General features: G+C 46.3%; 1 protein-coding gene across 1 annotated transcript in view; it reads right to left on the minus strand.

Annotated features, from left to right (window-relative positions):
* Positions 1-20,146, minus strand: part of GLDC (glycine decarboxylase) — a 120,626-nt gene extending 100,480 nt beyond the window's left edge. Inside the window, exons 1-2 of the mRNA XM_033237305.1 lie at positions 19,615-20,146; positions 18,982-19,060 (exon numbers count right to left, since the gene is read on the minus strand). Of these exons, the coding sequence (XP_033093196.1) occupies positions 18,982-19,060; positions 19,615-19,869 (334 nt within the window). The 5' untranslated portion in view covers positions 19,870-20,146. The remainder of the gene's footprint in view (positions 1-18,981; positions 19,061-19,614) is intronic.
* Between the last annotated feature and the right edge of the window lie 476 nt (positions 20,147-20,622).

Below are 20,622 nucleotides of genomic sequence, written 5' to 3' on the forward strand. Positions count from 1 at the left end.
TGGGGTTAAAGTTTTACGGGTCAGCAGAGGCCACCTCTTGGGAAGGAGTAGATAGGATCTCACCCAAAAGAAGGGGGAGGCTAGGATCCCAGGAAGGGGGTGGAGCACCACCCTAGTCCTGACAATTAGCTCCGGGAGACCAGTCAAAAAGCTTAATTGACTACAGAAGGAGCAGGATTGAAATGAAAGATAAAAAATAAAAAGAAGCAGCTCCATTGAACGGGAGTGTTGTGGAAGGTGAAAATGGTATTTTATTTTTTCACTTGACAGAAGAAGGAACACAAGAACTAAGATGGTGCCTGCCACTGTTTCAAGATTGACCACTTATATGCTGCCGGGTCTTTTTTTTGTTTTGTTCTTCATTTATACTAATTGGCCTTTTAAAAATTTCAAGTGTTTCATTCAAATGTGAAAATCATCAGAGCTACTATGGGGGATGATGATGTCTGGAGTCCCTAGACTCTCAGGTAGAAGAGAGATTTGAATTTTCCTTTCACACGAAAACCCGTTCCCTTATACCTCTCTGCACAGCTGTCCGGGAGGTAAGAGGTAAAGGTTAAGCCCCTTGTGAGAGCGCCCTGAGTACAGCCCAGCTCCCATCTCCCTCCCTTCAGTCTCCACCTGCCACTCAGGCAGTGTTCCTGCCCTGCCCCATGTCCTCAAACAGTTAAGGAAGAGAAGATGTCACATTAGACCAGCCAGGAACCCACTGGCCCGATCCACATGAGTTCCGGGTCTCCAGATACAAATCAGCATCCTGCAGAGCAGCCACTGATGTCTTCCACACTTGAATCAAACACCTGAAAATTTTAAAAGGCAAACTAGTGGGCCGGGTGCAGTAGCTCATGCCTGTAATCCCAGCACTTTGGGAGGCCGAGGCGGGTGGATCACAAAGTCAGGAGATCAAGACCATCCTGGCTAACACAGTGAAACTCCGCCTCTACTAAAAATATTTTTTAAATTAGCCAGGGGTGGTGGTGGGCGCCTGTAGTCCCAGCTACTCAGGAGGCTGAGGCAGGAGAACGGCATGAATCAGGGAGAGGGAGGTTACAGTGAGCCGAGATTGCGCCACTGCACTCCAGCCTGGGCAACAGAGCAAGACTCCATCTAGAAAAAAAAAAAAAAAAAAGGCAAACTAGCTTAAATAAAGAACAAAATATCTGTAAGACCCAGAAGCATAAAAGATGTCAAACATGAGACAAAGAAGTTTCTAAGGCGATAAATACATACTCTAGTCTCTATAGGACTAGCCAAACTTCTCAAGTACCTGTGAACTCTGTCCCTATCCAGCTTGGGACTAATGAGTTTTCCTGGATTGGTTCTCATGACAGCCTGGTAGTTATGCCCAATTTTACCTTGAGAACAAAGTGAGTTAATAGAATGAGCTGTCCCCTATACAACAAGTTAATGGACACTTTTGAGCCATTAAGGGTAGGTTCCTAGTCATGCTTCTTTCCATTCACTCATCCGTCGCCCAACGCTACAAAACTTCCCAAGGAAAACTTCCCAGATAGAAGCCAAGACAGTCTGTGACTTGATGAACAGAGGGGTAAGCTGCTTCTTACTGTGATAAAATCTAAGACCTCAGGCTTCCACAGCCACATATAATAAAAATAATTCCCCAAACATACAGCCTAGTGAGTGTCTGAATTGTCTCAAATGTTTGTTCACTGGTTGCCATTTCTCAGACCCAGTCATGAAATGCCAGATCTGCAGGAGAACCAGCCCAGTGTACCTAGAAGCCCAGGGTTTGAGTTACTTTGATATCAAGACAGCAATACATGCAGAGAAAAGGAGAGAAGACAGAAAAGTCCATGTTCAGAGATCTACCTGCTGAACCAACATGAAATTGAACTTCATAGAATCCAGTCTCTAAGTCCAAGTTAAGGGACATGATGATGTCTAAATAAAACCCCAAATCCTAACTAAGCACACAATTCCCACTACTGTACATCTCTTCTCCTGTGGAAAAGAGCTCCCTTTCTAGAGGAAACAGTATGGGGTCCTTAAATCCCAAAGTGGCAGCCTTTTCCTCCTGCGTAGTAAAAGAAGCATTCTGAGAAATGATTGTGCCATCCAAACCTTGGGCAGCAGATGGGAAAAGGGAAAAAGAAAACTAGATTTTCCCACCAGAGCAAAGCTCACAGCAGAGCACATTCCTCACACTTTTCCTTTCAACTGGACAAAACCAGCTTGCTCCTGTGCACAAGCCTAATTCCTGAACATGAACTAAAACGAAACTAACCAGCGGGGAAAGAGACCAAATGAGAAAGGGGGACGTCCATGTCAGGAGATCGAGACCATCCTGATTAACACGGTGAAACCCCGTCTCTACTAAAAATACAAAAAAACTAGCCGGGCGACGTGGCGGGCGCCTGTAGTCCCAGCTACTCGGGAGGCTGAGGCAGGAGAATGGCGTAAACCTGGGAGGTGGAGCTTGCAGTGAGCTGAGATCTGGCCACTGCACTCCAGTCCGGGCGACAGAGCGAGACTCCGCCTCAAAAAAAAAAAAAAAAAAAAAAAAGAAATGATTGAAGGCAGGCCGGGCGCGGTGGCTCAAGCCTGTAATCCCAGCACTTTGGGAGGCCGAGACGGGCGGATCACGAGGTCAGGAGATCGAGACCATCCTGGCTAACACGGTGAAACCCCGTCTCTACTAAAAAAATACAAAAAATTAGCCGGGCGAGATGGCGGGCGCCTGTAGTCCTAGCTACTCGGGAGGCTGAGGCGAGAGAATGGCGTAAACACGGGAGGCGGAGCTTGCAGTGAGCTGAGATCCGGCCACTGCACTCCAGCCTGGGCGACAGAGCCAGACTCCGTCTCAACAACAACAACAACAACAACAACAACAACAAAAAAGAAATGATTGAAGGCAGGGGACAGTGGCTCATGCCTGTAATCCCAGCACTTTGGGAGGCCGAGGCAGAAGGTTTGTTTGAGCCCAGGAGTATGAGCCTGACCAACACAGTGAGACCTTGTCTCTACAAAAAAATCAAAGAATGAGGCAGGGGGATTGGTTGAGCCCAGGAGGTCAAGGCTGCAGTGAGCTGTGATTGTGCCAATGCACTCCCACCTGGGTGACAGAGTGAGACCCTGCCTAAAGAAAAAGAAACACTTGGAGACAAGATGTTGTCTTCCAGATGCTTGCCTACAGCTATGCAGGGCAGCCAGCAACTGTGCATTATTTTGCACTCTCGGCCAAGAAGGAATTCAGGCAATCCTTCAGGAACCTACACAGTAAGTTCTTTTCTTGCAGAATAAATGCCTGCTTCTGACCTTGTTTATTATTCTGCCTCAGAGCATTGCATAATCTCCTGGTCCTAATGTACCAAGAACAGAGTTCAGTGGCCTCTAGGTACCACTTCCTAAGAACTGCAGGTAAGAACTTGCACTGCTGCTGCTTCTCAGAATTTCCTCTTTACATCATTCCACATAAGAGCCTTGCTATAGCAACTCCCTTGCCATTACGCCTAAAATAGCAACAGTTTTGCACTAACCAATGCACCAAATAAATGCTTTCCAATAGCAGTAAGATGATTTTGCTGTTAAATTTTCTTTTTTCTCTTTGAGATGAAGTCTTACTCTGTTGCCCAGGCTGGAGTGCAATGGCACGATCTTGGCTCACTGCAACCTCCGCCTCCTGGGTTCAAGCGATTCTCCTGCCTCAGCCTCCTGAGTAGCTGGGATTAGAGGCACCCGCCATCACGCCCAGCTAATTTTTGTATTTTTAGTGGACATGGGGTTTCAGCATATTGGACAGGCTGGTCTTGAACTCCTGACCTCAGGTGATCTGCCCGCCTTGGCCCCCAACAGCTGTTAAATTTTCAATACATTACTAGGACTAGGTTTTAATATCCTATTTATGTAAATTTCCACAAGAACTGGAAAAGTGTCATTAACATGGACAGGCAATCTGTATGAGTCAAGATTCCTGCTACAACTAAACACACACACACATACACACATTATTTCCCATCCTTAGCCCATTACCCCAAACACAACCCTACAATTTCTTTTGGCCTCAATTATAAGGGAAAATGTATTCAGGTTTTGCTTTTTGCTTCTTTGACAATCTAAAATTGCTATACCTAAAGTTTTACACTATATATATACATATACACACACAATATTATGTTATCATTTATATTTTTAAATAATTATATATGCATATGTTTATATGTTAGCAGAACATCTTTGTGATGATTCACAAGAAATTGATAATAAATAGAAGATAACAGATGTGGGAGGGAGGCTTGCTTTTCACTGTATATCTTTTTTTTTTTTCTTTTTTTTAAGAGAGACAAGGTCCCGCTATGTTTCCCAGGCTGGTTTCAAATCCTAGCCTCAAGCAATCTTCCAGTCTCAGCCTCCCAAAGTGCTGGGATTACAGGCATGAGCCACCCTGCCTGGCCTCCCTGTATATATTTTTGTGCTTTTGAGTTTTGAACAATGTGTCTATATTGTTTATTTGAAATTAACATTAAAATGTTGCATGTAGAATGAAATCCTCCTTGTAAAATACATGGGTACGTGGGTGTATATGCCATCAGTCCTGGGCTTCGGCAGGCCATCCACAAAGCATGGTTCTGGGGGGCCCAGCCAGCAGCACCTCACACACAGCAGCCACTAACTGCGTGAGAGCCTCCCTCACTCTTCGCCCTCCATGTGCTTGGCAAGACACTAGGAAAAGGTCTCCAAGGAAGTCATCAGGACTGAAAACCAACATACTCATATTTGAATTTGCCCAATGTCACCAATTTGAGAAAGGCCTTTCTCTGCTAGAGGGTAAGGAGAAAGCTAGGGCCAGAATGTGAGGACAGAGACTGCCTGGGCAGATTGTTCTTGCCAACATCCTAATCCTTGGCTGTAAATCTGCACAGGAACCATGGCATGGGGCTGGGTGTCAATCAAGATAAACAAACCATGAATGACAGCACGGCAGGACTTTCTCTTCTTTCTGAAGGGAATTCAGAATTTGGATGCAAATTCCATCTGCATGCTGAGCCTTTCCCCAGCATCATCCAGTCATTTATAGCACTCTTTTCTCTCCCCTATAGCCACCTGGATCAAGCCCACTTACCCAGTCCATAGACCCAACTCCCTATTACTTGTCAAATTTCCTCCCTGGGCAGAGGAGGGTTTCACTACCTAAGTCAGTTGAATCATTCCAGGAAGCCAAGCCAATCCATACGCTCTGCACAGAGTACAGAGGAAACTGAACCTAAAATCCTTGCAGACCGGCAGAGCTGTGCCATGTGTGAGGATGTGGTCAGGGCAGCAGCATGCCGGCCCAACCTGGGGCTCTGAGTCTCCTTGCTCTAATCCTGCCAGGCTCTTCCCTGTCTTCTTGCTCAGCCAATTAATACCACATCTCCTTCAGTCCTTCATGACCCTCAGGGGTTACCGCCCTCCTCAGGACATCTCCACTCAAAAGGAGCTGAGGCGTGTCCCATCTCTGTTTCTGATGACTCCTTGGTTCCTTGTCTCTGTAGGAGTGAGCAGTCTCTGCAGCTATTCCTGATCACCCGAGAGATGCACAACTTCAAGACCCTACCAGCTGTAGCAAAACCAAAACAACATTCACAGTGGGGAGTGGGACAAGTGATGCTATGTCTGTTATTTTACTCCTTGAACTTGGATCATACTCCTTCCTGTGGGAGGCCCCTTTTCATTTAATCTACAAATGTTTTTTAAAGAAATGTACAGAGAAACATCGTAATTCATAGTATTTATCTGGAGTACCAACTGACCTATGTAATCAGGCCAAATGCTGAGTTTGAAATGAGAATCAGTGGAAGTCCCAGAGGATTTGTTTTCTCTCTTTGCTGCCCCAAAGGTACATTGCCATGGCCTGCAGAGCAAGAACAAGAAGGGAAGGCTATGTCCTAAGAGTCCAACTCAAACAATGTATCATGCTTGAGAAAAAGATCATTTTTTATAGATCAAAGGCATATGGGCCGAGCACGGTGGCTCATGCCTGTAATCCCAGCACTCTGGGAGGCTAAGCGGGGAGGATGGTTTGAACCCAGGAGTTTGAGACCAGTCTAGGGAACACAGCAAGACCCCCATCTCTACAAAATAAAATAAATTAGTCTATGTGGTGGCACGTGCCTGTAGTCTAGTTACTTGGGAGGCTGAAGTGGGAGGATTTCTTGGGCCCAGGAGGTTGAGGCTTCAGTGAGCCATGATCATGCCACTGCACTCCAACCTGAGTGACAAAGTAAGACCCTGCCTCACAAAAAAAAAAAAAAAAAAAAAGCATATGGGGCCGGGTGCAGTGGCTCATGCCTGTAATCCCAGCACTTTGGGAGGCCGAGGCAGGCGGATCACAAGGGGTCAGGAGATCAAGACCATCCTGGCCAATATGGTGAAACCCCATCTCTGCTAAAAATGCAAAAATTAGCCGGGCGCAGTGGCACGTGCCTGTAATCCCAGCTACTCAGGAGGCTGAGGCAGGAGAATAGCTTGAACCAGGGAGTTGGAGGCTGCAGTGAGCCAAGATTGTGCCACTGCACTCCAGCCTGGTGACACAGGGAGACTCCGTCTCAAAAAAAAGGCATATGGAGAAATTTGCAGTCCAACCCAGAATCACACCAAGTGAATTGTAATCTCTTATAGTAAACGCTCAGAAAATACAGGTGAATCAATGTGTTGCAATGAAATTCACCTAAACTTCCACATACAGCTAGCTCAATATTCCCAGGAACTCACCCGTTACAGAATCATGATGATAAATAATGCACAAATTGTTCCCACATTTGGTTCAACTACATCTCAAAGTGCATGAGCCTCAGAGAAACATTTATCAGTGGAAACCTGCAGCTATTAAGAAAGTTGTATAAAATAATGCAGTGTCTACAATAATTTCAGATTTTCCAAAATTTTATTTCTTCCTTGTTCAGTCAATTAGCATGTTGATGATACAGGCATTGAGAATTCTTACTAAAATTCTCAGTTTGCATTTTTGTATAAATACTCTGGACTTACAAAAAGTAAAGCAAATTTTAGTCAAAATGAGATCAAAGTTATTCGTACATCATATAACTGACACTTGTTAAAGCAAGGCACAGTGCTATTTAGTGAGGTGGGAAGAGGACATAAAGAATGGAAGTCACAACACAGATTCGCCCACAGTGGCTCACGTCCTTGTTCTCTAGCACCCGCCCTCGTGCAGCCTGGGCCCTCACTCCTAGCCTCCTGAGGCAGGTCACTGAGCTTCCAGGCAGAATGTGGGTGGGACTGCCCCACCTCTCTCTCAACCTCACTGAGCTGACTAACGGACCTTGAAGTCCTCCCCTTGGCTGAACTCAGTCACCACATTTCTCTGTTCCTACTTCCAGATCACTGACCGATGGTGAGGTGGAGGACACTCAAACATGCCTTACAAATTCCCACCATTCAATCTCAGCAGACCCTGTCTGCAGGCCAATCGAGGGTCCTCGCCACCCAGATGCTCTCAGCAGACCCTGCCTGCAGGCCGATCAAGGGTCCTCGCCACCCAGATGCACACAATAGCTCTTCTGAAATTCACTTTTCCCTAGTGCTCAGTCTCAGCTTCCTGTCTCTCATGCAGAGAGATCGTCAGACCTGTAGCCCCTCAACTCCTCCCACCTCGGAGGATCCTTATGTCTTTATGGAGACTTTCTTCCCTCTTCTGCCTAAGAAAGGTCCAGAATACAACAAAGGGGTCCACAACTCGTTGCCTGAAAATATATCCTCCTGCCTCTGATGACTTCATCTCAGACTGCCCTGCCTCTCTTCTTCTGCATGTTTTATTTCCCTATATCCTGGTTTCTGCTTTTTTCCCCACACTCCATCCCTGGGAAATTTCACTAATTCTCATGAATTTATTCAGAGAACTCACTAAATCTGCAACTCCATCTCTTCTCTCTCTGGATCTCTAGACTCTACTTTCCAACTCTTGCTTCAACTTTTCCAAATGCATATTCCACGAATATCTCCAACCCAATTCTGCTCAAGACCCAATCTCTCCTTCCTCTTCTCCCTGTTACCCCTCTGTTAATGAATGACATCAACATCACTACCCCATCTAGAAACTGACTGACACCTCACCTCCTGCCTCTCTGGATCAACCACCATGTCTATACAAAAACCATGCTCCTGGCCAGGCACGGTGGCTCACACCTATAATCCCAGCACTTGGGAGGCTGAGGAGGGTGGATCACCTGAGGTCAGGAGTTGGAGACCAGCCTGGCCAACATAGCAAAATTCCATCTCTACTAAAAATACAAAAATGAGCTAGGTGTGTAATCCTAGCTACTTGGGAGGCTAAGGCAGGAGAATCGCTTGAACCTGGGAGGTGGAAGCTGCAGTGAGCTGGGATCGTGCCACTGTACTCCAGCCTGGGCAACAGAGTAAAACTCTGTCTCAAAAAGAAAAAAACAAACAAACCCAAAACCATGCTCCTCACGCCTCTAATTCCAGCACTTTGAGAGGCCGAGGCAGGCAGATTGCTTGAGCTCAGAAGTTCAAGACCAGCCTGGGCAACATGGTGAAACTCTGTCTCTACAAAAAATACAAAATTGGCCGGGCGCGGTGGCTCAAGCCTGTAATCCCAGCACTTTGGGAGGCCGAGATGGGCGGATCACGAGGTCAGGAGATCGAGACCATCCTGGCTAACACGGTGAAACCCCGTCTCTACTAAAAAAAAAATACAAAAAGCAGCCGGGCGAGGTGGCAGGCGCCTGTTGTCCCAGCTACTCGGGAGGCTGAGGCAGGAGAATGGCGTAAATCCGGGAGGCGGAGCTTGCAGTGAGCTGAGATCCGGCCACTGCACTCCAGCCCGAGCGACAGAGGGAGACTCCGCCTCAAAAAAAAAAAAAAAAATACAAAATTTAGCCGGGCGTGGTGGCTCATGCCAACAGTCCCAGCTACTAGGGAGGCTGAGGAGGGAGGATCACTTGAGCCTGGGAGGCAGAGATTGCAGTGAACCAAGATCGTACCACTGCACTTGAGCCTAGGTGACATGGCCAGACCCTGTCTCAAAAAAACAAAAACAAAACAAAACAAAAAAACTCGCCATGCTTCTCCTGGGCTGCCCCAAGCCAGTGACTAAGCTCTGCAGGAAAACTAATGCAGACTCATTCATTCTCTAGAGGTATGAGACTCCTCCCACGGGCAGCTAGCTGTAGCTCCAGGACTCCATGTGGGCCTGATGGAAACTCTCTTAGATCTGTTCTGTACTGTAAGACTCTTTCTACCCGGTCTTCATTCTACTTCTCTCCCTTTCCACCAAAGTTAGACCTGCATTAGTTTGGAGGCTCCCCTGCCCTCTCCTGCTTCTACCACCAGTAAAAATGTCTTGTGTATCTAACATTGTTTTGGTGTCTGCTACCTGGTGGACCTGAACTAATGCACATTTACATCTCATATCTAAAGTCTCCAATAGTCTCCCACTTGGTTTCACTGCTTCTGATCTCAGAGGCACTCTGCAAAACACAGGATCAATCCTTCCACTTCTCTCTATAGTAACTTTTCCTGTCTACCCATTACTTAAAGGGGGAAAAATAAATCCCTTTTGGCTCTGAGCCCTCCATATTGTGGCCCCACACCTTGTTTTCCATGTGCCTCTGCAATCTAACATTCTAACCACATGGTCTATTCACCATCCCTCAAATAACCATGTATTTCCACACTTTCATGCCTCTGCTCATGCCATAACTTCAGACTAAGTCTCCATCCTATTTGCAGACCCATCAAATTATTCAATATCTATTTCCTTATAAGTTATAACCTATAGCTGGGGATATCTTTATCGTCTTTTACCTCCTGACTTTTGTACACCAAGTGCCTAAAGCAGTATCTTATCTTCTACAACTGACTCTCAATAAGTGCAGAATGGAAGCAGATGGAGGAAGCTGTAGAAGGAGATTTGGCAATAGCAGCTTAATCACCCACTGATAACAAATGTGATAGCAAACACCAATCCAAAAACCAAAAGCTAAGTAGGCTAGGGCACTTTATGTATGGGCAAATGGTCCTATGTACCATAATAGTCCTCAAGAATAGCACTATATTTATAATACAGTATAACTGATTTCAATTTGATAGCACTGAATACATTTTGAGGTTAGAGTGAGTTATAGTCACACCACTGCACTCTAGTCTGGGTGACAGTGCAAGACCCTGTCTCTAAATAATAATAATAATAATAATAATAATAATAGGATCTGGGCATGATGGCTCACACTTATAATCCCAGCATGTTGGGAGACCAAAATGAGAGAATCACTTAAGCCCAGGAGCTTGAGACCAGCCTGGGCAACATATTGAGACCCCTATCTCTACAAAAAATTTTAAAAATTAGCCAGGTGTGGTGGTCCTCCCTGTGGTCTAAGCTACTTGGCAGGCTGAGGTAAGAGGATTACCTGAGCCAGGGAGGTCGAGGTTGCACAGAGCTGTGATCATGCCACTGTAGTCAAGCCTGGGTGACATAGCAAGATACTGTCTCAAAGAAAATAAATAAAATTAAATAAAAATAAAATGTTTTAAAATAAAAAATATAATAATGAATAGATGTTATACTACAGTTGTCTAAACCCCTAGAATGTACAACACCAAGACTGAATCCTAACATAAACAATCTTCACTTTGGGTGACACCGGGCACAGTGGCTCATCTGTAATCCCAGCACTTTGGGAGGCCAAGGTGGGTGGATCACCTGAAGTCAGGAGTTCAAGACCAGCCTGGCCAACATGGTGAAACTCCCATCTCTACTAAAAATAGAAAAATTAGCCAGGCCTGGTGGTTCATGCCTGTAGTCTCCGCTACTCGGGAGGCTGAGGCAGAAGAATCACATGAACCCAGGAGGCCGAGGTTGCAGTGACCCAAGATTGTGCCTGCACCACTGCACTCCAGCCTGAGTGACAGAGTGAGACTCCATCTCAAAAAAAAAAAAAGAAAGAAAGAAAGAAAAACTTTGGGTGATAATGGTGCATTTACATAGGTTCAATTGTAGCAAATGCTCTGGTAGGCAATGCTGATAATGGGAGACTCCACGCTTGTGTGGGGGCAGTGGGTTTAATGGGAAATCTTTGTACGTTCACTCAGTTTTGCTATGAACCTAAAACTGCTCTAAAAAATAAAGTTGGTCCGGCAAGGTGGCTCATGCCTATGATCCTAGTATTTTGGGAGGTAGAATCGGAAGCATTTCTTGAGCCTGGGAGTTTGAGACCAGCATGGGCAACACAGTAAGGCTGTCTCTAGAAAAAATACAGAAATTAGCTGGGCATGGTGGCATGCGCCTGTAGTCCCAGCTGCTTGGGAGGCTGAGGTGCGAGATCACTTGAACCCAGGAGGTTGAGGCTGCAGTGAGCTGTGATCGCCCCACTGCACTCCAGCCTGGGCAACAGAGTGAGACACTGTCTCAAAAATAAAATTAAAAAACCCAAAATTGGCCAGGCACAGTGGCTCACGATTGTAATCCTAGCACTTTTAGGCTGAGGTGGGCAGATCACTTGAGATCAGGAGTTCAAGACCAGCCTGACCAACATGTTGAAACCCTGTCTCAACTAAAAATACAAAAATTAGTTGGGCATGGTGGTGGGTGCCTGTAATCCCAGCTATTCGGGAGGCTGAGGCAGGAGAATTACTTGAACCCAGGAGGCGGAAGTTGCAGTGAGCCGAGATGGAGCCATTGCACTCAAACCTGGGGGATAAGAGTGAGACTTCTCTCAAACAAACAAACAAACAAACAAACAAAAAAGATGCTTTATTACTTTATCAAGATTGAGAGTTTTTTTTTTTTTTTTTTTTTTTTTGAGACAGAGTCTTGCTCTGTCGCCCGGCTGGAGCGCAGTGGCCGGATCTCAGCTCACTGCAAGTTCCGCCTCCCGGGTTTACGCCATTCGATTGAGAGTTTTTTAAATCTTGTTTTGTTTTTTATTTTTTAAGATGAAGTCTTATTCTGTCACCCAGGCTGGAGTGCAAGGGCGCAATCATGGCTCACTGCAACCTTCTCTTCCTTGCAACCTCCACCCCCCAGGTTCAAGCAATTCTCCTGCCTCAGCCTCCTGAGCAGCTGGAATAACAGGCATGCACCACCACACCCAGTTAATTTTTGTATTTTTAGTAGAGACAGGGTTTTGCCATGTTGCCCAGGCTGATGTTGAACTCCTGGCCTCAAGTGATCCACCTGCCTCAGCCTCCCAAAGTGCTAGGATTACAGGCATGAGCCACTACGCCCAGCCAAGACTGAGCCAAGACTAGTTTGGGATTCTAGTTTTAATAAGAAAGGAAAAACTGATCATAATTTATTTTAGGACTCAACACATTAAAAAAAAATTTTTTTTGCTTTTTTTTTTAAAGAGACAGGATGTTGCCCAGGCTGGTCTTGAACTACTCGGCTCAAGCAATGCACCCACCTTAGCCTCCCAAAGTGCTGAGATTACAGGTGTGAGCCACCACACCTAGCCTCATCACTTTTAAAACAAATATTTTCACCCCTCCACTTTTACCATGATATACTTCAACATTTATCTGAATATCCCCCAAATAATTGATAGCATAACTATTTAAGATTCCATCAAGGTGATCCTTCAACAATACTCAAGTGCTTGCCGAATTATGTCTTGCACAGTGCATTTTTCCACTTCCTTTTTCTCAGTGAAGGTACTGCCTTTCCTTGAGGTTTTTTTTTTTTTTTGAGACAGAGTTTATTATTGTTTATTGTAGTAAGTGGGTTAGTTGCCTGGACAGGTGTGGGTGAAAGTTCTATTTTTAAATATGGTCTGGTAATTGCCCATTTGTATATGTAGTCCCTCACAGCAGAATCTGTTTTGTCTCTGTCCTAACATAAACAATCTGTCTATGTAATCCCAGGTTGCCATCCCTCAGATAACCATGTGTCACCCAGGTTGGAGTAAAATGGCGCAACTTAGCTCACTGCAACCTCCAACTCCCGGGTTCAAGCGATTTTTCTGCCTTGGCCTCAGCGTTCCAAGAAGCTGGGATTACAGGCATGCACCACCATGCCCAGCTAATTTTTGTATTTTTAGTAGAGACAGGACTTCACCATGTTGATCAGGCTGGTCTTGAACTCCTGACCTCAGGTGATCCACCCGCCTCACCCTCCCAAAGTGCTGGAATTACAGGTGTGAACCACTGAGTCCAGCTTCATCTTTGCTTCTTTACATTGAGAAGATATATGCCAACTCCTAACTCTGTCTTTCCGTCCCATTTCACATCATTTCTGAACACTCATGACATTTTACCCACAGCTCTCATGGCACCTGGAACTTTTTAACTGTCTGACCTATTTATATTAAGAAGGTAAGATGTAAGCTCCTTGGAGATAGTGACTATGTTTATTCAAATGTATGTCCTCACTGGGCATGGTGGCTCATGCCTGTAATCCCAGCACTTTGGGAGGCCGAGGCAGGCAGATCACGAAGTCAGGAGTTTTAGACCAGCCTGACCAACATAGTGAAACCCTGTCTCTACTAAAAATATGAAAATTAGCTGAGCATGGTGGTGTGCGCCTGTAGTCTCAGCTACTCGGGAGGCTGAGGCAGGAGAATCGCCTGAACCCAGGAGGCAGAGGTTGTGGTGAGCCAAGACTGTGCCACTGCACTCCAGACTGGGCAACAGAGCGAGACTCTGTCTCAAAAAAAAAAAAAAAATGTATATCCTCAGAGTGTCTTCCAATAGTAATCGGTAAGCGTTTAACAATTTAGGCAACAGAGTGACTGTCCAAGGTTATCAGTCAAGTATCTGCCTATTGAAAATTAAGGACAGGCCGGGTGCGGTGGCTCAAGCCTGTAATCCCAGCACTTTGGGAGGCCGAGACGGGCGGATCACGAGGTCAGGAGATCGAGACCATCCTGGCTAATACGGTGAAACCCTGTCTCTACTTAAAAATACAAAAAACTAGCCGGGCGACGAGGCGGGCGCCTGTAGTCCCAGCTACTCGGGAGGCTGAGGCAGGAGAATGGCATAAACCCGGGAGGCGGAGCTTGCAGTGAGCTGAGATCCGGCCACTGCACTCCAGCCTGGGTGGCAGAGCAAGACTCCGTCTCAAAAAAAAAAAAAAAGAAAAGAAAATTAAGGACAAAAATATAAGGGCAAAGCAGATTCTGCTGTGAGGGACTACATATACCAGACCATATTTAAAAATAGAACTTTCACCCACACCTGTCCAGGAAACTTACCCACTTACTTAGAATAAACAATCCAGGAAGCCAGCCTGCTACAAATTAGACTTACAGAGAAAGCCAGATTGCTATCTCTAGTGACAATCCAGGAAACCAAACAATAACTTCCATAACAATTGGCCCCAAATGGCCAGAACTTGATTAATAACTGATAGCTTCCCTAATTTTTGTCCCACTTCCAACATAGGACCAATCAGGCGAAGCCAAATATGTACCCATACCCAATCATATCAGATGCCCGACTTCTAGTTAACCCTCAGACAGCTTCCCTTGTAAACAACCTCCAATCGGAACATACCCAAAGCCTTTCCTTTTTTCCACAATAAAGCTTTCCTCTCCTCTGTCAAAATGGAATTCTGACTCCCTTGCTACAGCAAGTTCATTATAGCCTTTGTTTCTCTCATTTAGCTAGTCTTTACTGCCACAGTCGTTTAATGGAAATTTATTGGAATCATCCTAAAGAAGAAATCATAATTCATGTAAGTTGGGAACTGATGAGCGAGGAATGCCCAAAGGAAAAACCTTGTCACAGACTGCGGGGCCTGCAGGCAGGACCTGGCAATGGGCATCATCTGGCTAAAGACAAGTCGTGGCCTCAGACTGGAGAACAGCTGCCCTGGCCTAGTTGCCCCTGGGGTCAGCTCAGGAGAGTGCACAACCCAACGAGGGTGACAAAGCCAACACCTGCAGCTGCATTACATAATGTTCCCTCCCTCCGCTCACTGCCCTCCATTAACCATTTAGTAGAAATCACTCTGGAACATTCAGCTGGCACATGTCCACCATTCTGACAACTCATCTCCTCAGCTCTAGTTGAATAATGTGAACACTGGAGGGTTTAGTTTCTCCTCTCTCTTCACAAGCAATGTGCAATTTTGTGTAAACTTTAATCCCTGCAGTTTATCTAAGATTAGTTCAGTCTAGTTCAGTCTAGTTACCTTGAGATGAATTCACTGGAAAGACTACACAGCCAGGCATACCATAGCTAAAAGTAACTGGCTTTGGTCATAAAGTAATTTTTAACTTTGAATTAATTATAAAATGAATACCTACACTGCAGAAAATTCCAAAACTGCAAAGTAATTAAGGGAAAGCTAAAACCACTAATAAGGGCACCATTCAGAGAAACCAGTGCTCCCAGTGACACATATCCTTCTAGTCTTTTGTCGTTGTTGAGTGCGTGTGGTTGGGGAATGGGGGATTCACTTGAACAGGATAGGATTTTGAACTGAATAGCTTTGCTTGTTTCTCTGAATAATGACTTACTTAGCAGCCAGTTCATGATCACAGTATTTTCTCAAGGCACTTCCTGAATTGTCCAAGAAGAGGGAGAGCATCCTTTATGACTGATGAACCACCCGTCCTTCCCTGGTTCTGTTCGGCCATTCTGTCCTATACATGTTAATCCCCCTACCTCCAGCAGCCTCCCCCAGATTTATCTAGCAGAGCATCACTGCTCATTCTTCAGTATTGCACTTCCGTGACCCCTTCCCTCGCCCTGGCAGCAGGCCTGAGTGTTCCCACATCTGTGCTGCCAGGAAGCTGCTACAATTCTGCTGAGGCAGTTGGCATATGGCAGCGTGCTTCTAGTGCAACTGGGTTTGTGCACATCTGTAAACTGGACATTCCAGGTGAGTCAGGACAGAAGTTTTCTACTTTGTACACCCACAACCTTACAAAGGACAAAATGAAGAGAGAGAGCAAAGTAGTGGATGGAGTGTGGACAGTGGAGCTGGGCTGCCTGGGTTTGAATTCTGCCTCCACCACTTACCAGTTATGACCTTGGGCAAGTCATGCATCATCTGAATATCATGGTTTCTTCATTTTTAAAACAGAAGTATTAATGGTATTTTCCTCATAGGATTGTAATATACATTAATACACAAGAGCATGTTAAAGAGTGTCCAGTACATGGTAAGCATTATGTAAATGTCTGAGATTACTGAGTTATGTGTAATAAGTAACCCAAGTATTTCCTAACTGATTACAACCCTCACAATCTTTACTCTGCAATGAGGACATTTAACACTCTTATAACTAGCTCTCACTACAGCTTTCTCTGTACATGGCAAACAAATATTTAATCCAGAATTCCTCTCTGACTACACTAGAACACAGGCATTCACATGAAACCAAGTTTGAGTAATGGTGCTCCACTATTAAATGGAAATGCTACTACCAGAACTTACATGCACCAATTTGCTCTCCCTACCTGGAGAATATTCATTCACCGTGACACGCTCACACCTCAGAGTCAGAATTCCTCCTTTGCAGATGCATTCTCCTCCACTCTCCCAACACCCCAGCTCACTATTCCAAGAAGCAAGCTTTGTTGGAGAACTGGTCCATTTCAGGGAATGGGGGGACTTCTGATTGTGCAATATTTTCTGCGTCAATCATCCCAAACTAGATGGAACAAGCCCAAAATGTCACAGAAGCTACTAGATTTAAAGTTTATATGGCATGGGCGTGGTGGCTCACGCCTATAATCCCAGCACTTTGGGAGGCCAAGGCGGATGGATCACTTGAGGTCAGGAGTTCAAGACCAGGCTGGCCAATATGGAGAAATCCCATCTCTACTAAAAATACAAAAAATTAGCCAGGAGTGGTGGTGCACGTCTGTAATCCCAGCTACTCAGGAGGCTGAGGCAGGAGAATAGCTTGAACCAGGGAGGCAGAGGTTGTAGTGAGTTGAGATTATGCCACTACACTCCAGCCTGGGCAACAGAACAAGAATCCATTTCAAAAATAAAAAATAAAAAAATAAAGTTTATACTCAAGTTGCAAATTACTTTTCAGGAGCCTGCTTCCACAGTGAAGAATCAGAATCCCTTGATGTTCAAATTATTCAGCTGGAACCAAGAACTAAACTAAAAAAGGATACACAACTTCTCCATGTTTCCCAGGCTCTAATGCTCTGAAAAGAACATTTTATTTTAGAGTATATATATTATAAAAATAGCTAACCTAAATGTTCCCTGACTTTAAAAATCTCAGGAAGGGATTCACTTGTTCAAATATTCACCTAAAATACCCTGCTTTAAAGATACACAATTTTTCACTCTTCACACATCAAATGAATTAGGATTCTGATTTTCTTTTCTTTTCTTTCTTTTTTCTTTTTCTTTCTTTTTTTTTTTTTGAGACAGGGTCTCACTCTGTTACTCAGGCTGAAGTGCAGTGAAGCCATCTTGGCTCACTACAATCTCTACTGCCCAGCTCAAGTGTTCCTCCCACATTAGCCTCCAGAGCAGCTGGGATTACAGGTGCACACCATCACGCCTGGCTAATTTTTGTATTTTTTATAGAGATGGGGTCTCCCCACGTTGCCCAAGCTGGTCTCAAACTGCTGGCCTCAAGCAATCCACCTGCCTAGACCTCCCAAAATGCTGAGATTATAGGCGTGAGCCACCGTGCCCAGCCAGGATTCTGATTTTCTAAAATGGAAATAGATAAGGCTTCCTTCCAGCTATCCCTACATCTCAATTAGTTCAATGCAACAAAACATGCAGCTTTTCTTCAATGACCATCAGATTGGAAACCAACAAAGGCAGCAGCCCTCAGCATAGCCTGAGCAGCCAACTTGAAGCAGATAGACTCCATACCTCAAATGTCCACCTTCACACAAAATAAAGCTTGCCATCTGCACGCTATATCCTTTCTATCATAGCAACAAAATAAAACAGCTGCTGTCTCTTCATTTTACTCTAGAAGAAAAAGAGATAAGTATCTCCATGATTGAAAGTGAGATAACCAGATGAGTTTTTTTTAAGAGCTCTGCCTGTGCCCTTGACTTATGGATTGTCTCCCCACCCCATGCAAGTCAAATACCCACATAAAAATACCTGTGAAAAGCAATCTTGGACCATTAAAAATATTTTAAACCTAAAATAAAATTCTAAGAAACTCTATGACTAAACTGACCTTTCTTAACCCAATGTAAATCTTACTTGTGTGTTTTTCTAGAAAAACCATTTGGGGTTGGGTGCAGTGACTCGCGCCTGTAATCCCAGCACTTTGGGTGGCCGAGGCGGATGGATTGCCTGAGGTCAGGAGTTCGAGACCAGCCTGGTCTCTACTAAAAATATAAAAATGAGCCTGGTGTGGTGGCGCGCCCGGTAACCCCAGCTAGTCAAGAGGCTGAGGCAGGAGAATTGCTTGAACCGGGGAGGCGGAGGTTGTAGTGAGCCGAGATCAAGCCACAGCGCTCCAGCCTGGGCGACAGAGACTCTGTCTTAAAAAAAAAAAAAAAAAGAGAGAAAAAGAAAAGTAAAACCATTCGGACTCAGAAAGTAATGCTGCCTTTCAGTTGGGAAATAATAAAATGTGGACGTGAGATAAGAAAACAACTGGAAGCTACTGCGATCTAAAGAAGCGTGGGGGAGGGAGGCCAGATGTCTGGTCACTTCCCCAGTTGCACAACCTTAGGCAATTCCTAGATCCTTTAAGTCTATCCAGATCTGCGCAGGTGATGACACCTCTCAACCCAAAGTATGAGAGCACCCTGGCCGGTGAGAGGGTGCCTGGAAAGTGGGGAATTTGCTACAAAACGCAGGGGAACCTCGCGGGGGCCCTGGGATAAAGACCAAGAACCGCACAACATCGACTCCGTCCTAACACAAAACTGTCTGCTCCAAGAATCAAATATTCCACCCTCTCATGGTTCCGGAGGTACCCGCCACTGTTTTATTTTAATCCATACATTCCCAGTCCTGAGCAATCCTAACCCCAGTGCTGGATCTTCAGGAAACTACAAAAGGCAAACAGGCCAGAATAAGCCGAGTCCAAGGGAGCCCTCCCGGCCACTTACAAACAGGGTCTTCCATTTTCAAGGGTCTTTTCAAACGGATGTTGGCAGGAACCGTCTTCTCGATCAATTCATCAATGCTCTAAAATTAAAACGCAAGGCAGAGGAAAGTGCCTCTGAGTTAAAAGAGTCACCTCTGTGTTTTGCGACTACAAAGGCTTGTGGGAACCTCATTTAAATCGCCTAATTAGGGTTCTTTTTAAAGAGAAAAGGAAAATTTTGAGCAAGCCAGAATGACTTGGAGGAAAGAAAATCATGAAGCGGGGTGGAGATTCCGCCACTCGGGGTTGGATTTCAGTTGCAACCGGAGCTAACCGGTAAGCCCACTCTTAACCAGGGGGTCTTCCTCCTCTTGCAAAGTTAAGGTTCATCTACAGGGCTACATGGGCTGGGGGTGGTTTAAAAACGTACACTTTTGAGGCACGAAGACTGGATGCAGGAGAAAGTAAGCAGTTAAGACGTGAGAAGGCACGAGGAACCAAAGGCACGAATTCGCTTCCACGCCACGGCCCGGGACCCAGGGTGCGGGGACCACGCGGAGCGCAGCAGAGCTCAGGGCAGGAGCCGGGAGGCCGCGCAGGCAGAACCCGGGCAGGGTGGAGGGGAGGCCGCGGAGGGCCGGGTGGAGGTCCTTACCGCCAGCCCCAAGGTCTGCAGCATCTCTCTCTGGTCTTTGTCCCCAGGGCCGATGTGTCTCCGAGCGAAGTCGTCGTGTCTGGGCAGAAGGCGCTCCAGCAGGCGCGAGGCCCCAGCCGCGGCACTGTCCCCGCCGCCACTGCTGCTGTCCCGGCCCCGCGGCGCCCAGCACGGCCCCGATCCCCCAGCCAGGAGGCGGCCGCCCCCGACCCCGCGGCCCAGGCGCAGCCCCCACGCCCTAGCACAGGACTGCATGGCTGCGGCCACAGTCCCCTGCCCCGGCCCGCAAGGTTCAGCCGCGGTCTCGGCCCCTTTCCTGGCCTGGGTCCCCCGGTTGGCTGCTGCGTCCGGCCTGGAGCCCCTTTCGCTGGACCGCCGGCCGGACAGATGGATGGACGCTCGCGGGCAATGAATGGGCGCTGCGCTCAACCAAGACACTCGCGCAAAGTTGTGGCTCCACCCAAGGCACCTGCTCCGCACACTTTAAGCGGCTCCCTGGAGGCGGGAAGTGGGTTGGGGCCAGGAAGCCTTGGCCAATGAAAGCAGACAGAGGGGAGGGGCGGAACAGTTCCCGCCCCCGCCCCCTCTCCCGACCCTCTTCCCAGCCCTTCCGTAGAATCCAGCTTTCCCTGGACCGGAGGCTGCCATCTCCAGTCCTGCCCACTCCAACGCTGGCTGGTGCCTGGGGCCGGGACGCTCCGTACGCCCCCTGCCAGGGTGTGGAGCTGCATTGGTGCAGGATCAGGTGGGACAGCCCAAAGACTCCGGGCCAACTTCCTGGGGGACTCAGCGGAGATAGAATATAATTCTCGAAGCTCTCCATTTCCTTACTTTTGAGGTATCTTTCCCTGTCATATTTCATCTCAGGGAAATTAATATGGGCAGATGGCGGTTCTTTTATCTTTGCGGGAGCGTGATCAAGTTACTCAACCTCTCAGAGCTTCAGTTTTCTCATCTCAACGGAGCTGGATGGGATTTTTAAAAGAGATTATATGTACATGGAAAGCA

This window comes from Trachypithecus francoisi, unplaced genomic scaffold (genome assembly GCF_009764315.1).
Source record: "Trachypithecus francoisi isolate TF-2019V2 unplaced genomic scaffold, Tfra_2.0 Lachesis_group16, whole genome shotgun sequence".
Taxonomy (NCBI): Eukaryota; Metazoa; Chordata; class Mammalia; order Primates; family Cercopithecidae; genus Trachypithecus; species Trachypithecus francoisi.